At 30.5% G+C, this 7,356-nt stretch overlaps 1 protein-coding gene across 1 annotated transcript; it reads right to left on the minus strand.

Annotated features, from left to right (window-relative positions):
• LOC107611688 (F-box/kelch-repeat protein At3g23880-like) lies at positions 2,916–4,205 on the minus strand. The gene has a single exon (XM_016313590.1). It carries the CDS (start codon positions 4,203–4,205, stop codon positions 2,916–2,918), a length of 1,290 nt encoding a protein of 429 aa, XP_016169076.1.

Below are 7,356 nucleotides of genomic sequence, written 5' to 3' on the forward strand. Positions count from 1 at the left end.
ATTATATGTAATATTTTATATGTATATGTAATTACCTCATAAATATATTAAAATTGAAATTTTAATCAATATTTTTTTAAATGCTAAAGATTATTACTAATTGTTTTTCTTAAATATTCAAAGAAAATGTATGAATGTTCAAGACAAAAGACAATAAGAATAATGTCTCATGCTACTTATACATATACTATCCTTATTCTAGCAACCTTCAAATAAAATTTTAATTTTTTATTTTAAAAATAATTAAATTTCTAACAAATAAAAAATATATATAAATCTCTAACCATTTAAAATAGCAGACCATCACATCCTACCTTCTTTTTCTTCTCAAAAAAGGGTGTAAATTGACATAAAAAAATAATGACGTGTCCATAACAGGACATATGTGGAAGAGTACCAAAAAGTATTACGTGTACATTAAAATTAATTATTAAAATAAAATATATGTTAAAAAATAAATAAATATTAAAAATAAATTAAATTATACATATATTTATACACAAATATATTAATAGTTAATTTTAGTGTAACATTTTTCAAAACTAAAAGGACATATATGGTCAAAGAAATTAAAGATAGGGGAAAGAAATTGGTCAAGGAACATTGAAAATGGATGTGCTGTGTGAAAAGAAGTTGAAGAAATTAAAGAAGAAAAAGAAGAATACACGTTACCATTTTCTCTTCCACATCAGTCCACACCGTTATGATTTTTATTTTTTAGAGTAGAATAGACGGAAGAACTTAATAATTTTGTATTTTAAATAGTCAGAGATTTATACATATTTTTTATTTGTCAAAGACTTAATTATCTTCGAAATAAAAAATAAAAAATTTATTTATCTTTTATTCTAAAATAATGGTTTTAGAAATATGAGATTTTTAGTTTTTCAATCCAAATTTTTTACATTTAACATTTTAACAATTGGCTTTATATAGGATGCTTATTAGTTAAATTCATTTAAAATTAAGAATATATAATCTATATTTACATACAAAATTTTATAATACATGTATTAGACAATAAATAAACATTTTGCTAATGGTTTTGGGAAGTATCTTAGTGTTTTGTTTGGGTATGATAGATTGACAAGAGCTACTAATAATAACAATATTGACAAGGTTAAGAGTTTGTTTGGTGAGTTTAGAAAAGATCTTTTTTTGAGTTATCTTTTTTTAAAAGATCTTATGGAAAAGTAAAAATAATTTTATGTTTGGGTATTTCATGCAAAAAGATCTTTTTATCTATCAATTATGTTTGGATATAACGATATAAAAATACTTTTTTGTTTATTTATTAGATGAAAAACATCTTTTTTTAAGAGAAAAAAATCTTTTAAAAAAAGATGTAAATTACAGCTTCTCAAAAAAAAAAATTTTTTTTTTGATTTTTCTAGTGCTTTTACTTTTACTATTAGAAATTTGCCAAACACGCTAAGTACATGTTTGGGCACCATTATTTTGTTAAAAAAAGATATTTTTTAATGAAAAAATATCCTTTTTTTTTAACGTGTTTGGCAAATTTCTAGTAGTAAAAGTAAAAGTACTAGTAAAATAAAAAAAAAGATCTTTTTTGAGAAGCTGTAATTTACATTTTTTTTAAAAGATCTTTTTTCCTTAAAAAAAAAAGATGTTTTTTATGTAATAAATAAACAAAAAAGTACTTTTATATTATTATACCTAAACATAATTGATTGATAAAAAGACCTTTTTACATGAGATATTCAAACATAAAATTACTTTTACTTCTCTATAAGATCTTTTAAAAAAAGATAAAAGATCTTTTTCTTAGAAACTCACCAAAACAAGCCCTAAAAAATAAAAAAAAAAAGATCTTTTTTAATTGAAAAAAGATAAATTTTTATCAAAATAATGACACCCAAACAAGCCTTAAGACTTGTCTTATTTCTATCCTAGTTAATCAAATGCAAGTTGATCTTTTGCCATCAATAGTGAACGACAAGGTGGATACGCTTGAGAGGCAAATTGTGTGGAGTGCGCAAACGATTTCTCGAAGGCTTTCTCTAGTATTATGGAAAGTGCTAATTTTTTCGGAAAAATTCAGTGGCTTAATTGTACGAGACACAAAGTTAATAGCTCTCATCAGAAAATAGTTTAGCAAATTCTTCACCATCTTAAGAAACTGAGAATCCAACTTGGTTTAGCTTCTTTTTAGAATGATAAGTTCATTGAGCTATTAATCATTTGTACCTAAAGAGAACCTAATATTAAATCATCATTGCACCCGCATTATGATTTGATTTGCATTTAATCATCACTTTATTTTCGTGGATAAATAAATATCCGATTAAACCAAGTGAATAAGAACTGAACAACATTATTCAAGTGTAACAGTTGTTCCAGAAAGGCATTACACATTGCTTATATATTTACACATTGTCATAAACAAGAAAAACAGAATCACTAGTGATAGGGAACAGAGCATATATCATTCTACTGTTATGCTATTAACAACAAATATTTCTGACATTAATTAAATTACTTTATCGATCACCACAAGTAGTACATACAGTAAAGATAGTTTGGATTTGTTATTAGAAATCATCAAGGTGCAACTTTATACTAGTTTTTACCTATGATACTTAAGGAACTATTCTTTTTCCCCTTCAATTAACAAACTGAAACCATTAAATGATGGTGATTTCTGAAAATCCATCTTGGGCATCCCTATTTCTCCACAAAACAGTGGTATATTGATGTAAAATTATTATGATCGATGGTTTGCAAGGAGAAATAATGATACCAAGAGCAAATACAATTTCTCATCAGTGCACAAAGTGTTCAAAGAATTATTTGACTAGAAAAAGGAAAAAGATCAAACGAATTATCTTAAAGCAGTAAATTCCAATTGAAACATAAGCATAGTAGTAGTGCGAGAAAGGCTTCACCAAGTGAAACTAAGATTGGGTTTTGGGTTTGGGTTTGATGAAGCTCAGCAGCATTTTGGATGAATTGCTTTGAAGACCATTTGGTGAAACTAAGCTTTCATGGTAGACATAAGCCCTCCTAGAACCTGAATATCCAAAAAGATAAAGACAGTACTCCATGTCATTAGAGGAGCTGTCAATCACGGAAAAATCTATGCTGCCATCGATTAAGTTGCACAAAACTAATTTGAAGGATCGAGACATAACCAAAAGCACATCACTTTCTGGGATGTAGAGAGGTTGTAAAGCATAATACAGTTGCGGATGAAAGGAGATTGTTGTCAATATAATCCAAGATTTAGCTTCTCCGTATTCCTTCATCTGCCACACAATCCAACGTTGTGTTTTTCTATGTTCATAACAAATAGAAAGGCAGTCTCTCAAGACATATAAGCGGGTGAAGTGAGTCAAGTAAAAACCATCTGAATTCCTATCAGGCAAGGTAAAACGACCATAAGTCTCTATACCCAAGTCAAAATAAACAACCACGTCATAAACGCACCAATTAATAGTGCATGCTTTGCTACTACTTAAAAATACCCCTTTCATATTATCAGCCATAAAAGGATCGTAAGCTGTTCGGGCACAAAGTAGGTTAGATGGTGTATCATCAATTCTTCTCCAAGACGAAGTTAGTCCAAATGTATAAATTCTGGCACTAGATTCAACACCAGATGGCACTTTCTTCCTTATCGTTGCATAAAATTTATAGGTGTCACTGAGATGGTCGTAACCAAAGCCAGAAAAGCAGGGTTTACCGCTGATTTGCGGTGATTGGAATATGAATCCGGTACAGGGGTTCCACAAGATGGCATGCATGTGGTCATCAGCATCGCTATCAAAGAAGCATAACAATCCATCGCAAGAACCAACAATCCTGTAGCCTCCCCTACTGAAGCGAGCGACTTTAGTAGGTTCCGAAGGATTCTCCGACACTGACTGCTCGAAGAAAGATTCGATACCACCATAGCAACCGTCGTAAGTGCAATAAGCAATCCGTGGCGGAGTCAGGCGTAAGCATGAACGACGAAGGTGGTTGCGGGTGAAGTCAGGGGTTGAAATGAGGTTTCTCCATGACCTGCACACGCTCTTTAGGGAAGCAAGCGTCCTTGTCGGAAGCCTCAGCAAGATTTCCATTATCATCTCCTCCGAAAGGTCTGCCAGCTGCCGCGTTCTTGCCCTGGAGCAACTGACCAGTTCCAGCCCTCTCCACGCATTCCTCTTGGCATCATTATTCTCGATCTGCATGTGTTTGTCCATCTATTCCACCGTTCTGTTCTATTCTATTCTATTTATATTTAGGGTTTTCGTGTTTCAATATCATCATTAACATCTCCATGGATCTTTGGCCCGCCTTCATTCCAAGATCAAAATCACAAACGGCCTATCCAATTCAATCTAATCAAATCTAAACTAAAATAATTTGTTGATCAAAATTACAAGTTTTTATCAGGATGCTATATGTAACCAAGTTGGCCCAACACCAAAAAAACCCAATACCATTAAATAAAACGTGAAATACACGCGCTCAACACACACGAAATCGTTCTTGCCCAACGCTTCTTCTTCTTCACGTTCCTCCTTCTCCTCCTTTTTCGTGTTCTTTCTTCTTCATGTGTTTTCTCCTTATCGTCATTCTTTTGTTGTTGTTGCTGCGGTATTTTTTTGTCTTTTCTTCCTTCTCTCTCTGGTGAAGAAGTAGTAGAAGGTGAGGAAGAAGAGTTTTGAATAGTACAAAATGAACCGAACACAGTACTCATGGTGAACCGAACATAGTACTCATTGTGAACCAAACACAATACAATTGTATAGTATTGAGTGAACGAAATATAATCCATTATATAAAATCAAATTCAAACAGCTTTCTGCAAAATGAACCAAACACAGTACTCATGGTGAAACAATTGTATAGTATTGAGTGAATGAAACATAATCCATTATATAAAATCAAATTCAAATAACTCTACCTACAATTTACATATTTTCAATTCAATTCAATTCAGTACACCTCCGTCCATTTAATTCAATTCAAATAGCAATTGCATTCCATTCAATTCTATTCAAAATTGAATAATCCAAACTTTGTCAGTTTGATTCGTTTCAGAAGAATAATCCAAATCGCTCTCCTATTTACCAAAAAATTATGAACCCCTAAACACTGAACTTTAAACCCTAAATCCTAAACACTAAAACCAGAACCTTGAACACTGAACTCTGAACCCATAAACCCTAAATCCCTAAAACCCTAAAACCTAAACCCTAAACCCTAAACCCTAAACCATGAACCCGAACCCGAACCCTAAACCCTGAACCCAAACCCTGAACACTGAACTCTGAACCCTGAATGCTAAACCCTAAACCCTAAACCATGAACCCGAACCCGAACCCTAAACCCTGAACCCAAACCCTGAACACTGAACTCTGAACCCTGAATGCTAAACCCTAAACCCTAAACCCTGAACCCTAAACCCTAGACTCCTAAACCATAAATCCTCAACCATGAACACAGTGAACCGAAATTAATACACGGGGCGAACCGAAAGTTTGAAACACACTGAACCCCTGTATACTGAACCCTGAACCCATAAACCCTAAAACCCTAAACCCTGAAACCCTATCGTCATTCTTTTGTTGTTGTTGCTGCTGTATTTTTTTGTCTTTTCCTCCTTCTCTCTCTGGTGAAGAAGCAGTAGAAGGTGATGAAGAAGAGTTTTGAATAGTGCAGAATGAACCAAACACAGTACTCATGGTGAACCGAACACAATACAATTGTATAGTACTGAGTGAACGAAACATAATCCATTATATAAAATCAAATTCAAACAGCTTTTTGCAGAATGAACCGAACACAGTACTCATGGTAAAACAATTATATAGTACTGAGTGAATGAAACATAATCCATTATATAAAATCAAATTCAAATAACTCTGCCTACAATTTGCATATTATCAATTCAATTCAATTCAATTCAATACACCTCCATCCATTTAATTCAATTCAAATTAGCAATTGCATTCCATTCAATTTGATTCAAAATTGAATAATCCAAACTTTGTCAGTTTGATTCGTTTCAAAAGAGTAATCCAAATCGCTCTCCTGATTTGAAGTCGATTCATTTATTGTTTCGATTCAGAAGTGCAGATCAAAGAAAAAAATGAAGAAGAATAGGAAGAAGATAAATGCAACTAGATCGAAATAAGAAAACGAGAAGATGAACGCGACCAGAGGAGAACGACAAAGGCAATATAGATCAATAAGGAAGAACACGAACAGAAGGAGGTTTACGTTGCAGCAGAAGGTTTACGTTGAGTAAAACTTTAGGTTGCAGCACGTTATATGTAGCGCATATATGACAAACGAGTAAGGGGTGGAGGACGCGCGTGTGGAGGAAATTACTTGGTTAATAACCATGTAAAAAATACATGGATGCAGAACTTTTCTGAGTTTTTATATTCATGCAATACTAGGGAATAAGATCAAATCATTTATGTTTATATATCGAATTTTATCATACCAATATACTTAATAGACAATAAATATGTAATTACACAAACATTAAAAGTGGACAAATTTATTGGCAGAATTGATTTTGAAAATTTATTCTTGATTTAACTTTAGAGTTCTTGGAGATTATTATTTATTTATTTTAACTAAGTCAACTAATTTTTTAACGGTAATATTAGGGAGAAAAAAAATTAATAAATACTAAATATATAAAGCAAGTTATAACTATTTTGGGCTAATTTTCTTTAATTATTAAATATTTTTATTTTATAAAATAAAATTTATAATAAATCAGATGGTTTTACAATTTAACTTATTATAGTTTTATATTTTACATATTTAATTTACTTTTTCAATATCACCTAAAACAATATCAATTTTCTTTATCATGAAAAGAAAGCCTTAGCTTCTTACCATTTTATATTTGTAATGTTTTTTTTTTATTCTCTATTTTCACGAAACTAAATTGAGACTTAATTAGGTTGTCAACATTTGTAATTAATTATTAATGAAATTAGTTTTGAAATTTGAAACTAAAAGGATTTCAAATTTTAAATTATTAACAAATGTTTAGGGTTTGAAAATTGAAAAGTCATAAATACGCATTTTATTTGATGGAATCCACCTGTAATTAAAACGAATCAATCAATCCTATATTCTTAAGATTGGGTTTCTTCGATTAATAGTATATATAGCTGATGTGTTGTATGTTCTTAAATGTATTTTTTAATTTATTTTATTTGATTTATTTAAATATGTTAATTAATTATTTAATTTGATTAAGATAAATATTAAATTATTTAATATTTTTTAGACTACATTAATTATAACTAATAAATTACATTAATTATTTGATTTAATTAAAATAAATAAATTGATTATTTTTAATTTTCTATCATTTTTTGT

The sequence above is a fragment of the Arachis ipaensis genome, chromosome B08, assembly GCF_000816755.2.
Source record: "Arachis ipaensis cultivar K30076 chromosome B08, Araip1.1, whole genome shotgun sequence".
In the NCBI taxonomy this organism is placed as follows: Eukaryota; Viridiplantae; Streptophyta; class Magnoliopsida; order Fabales; family Fabaceae; genus Arachis; species Arachis ipaensis.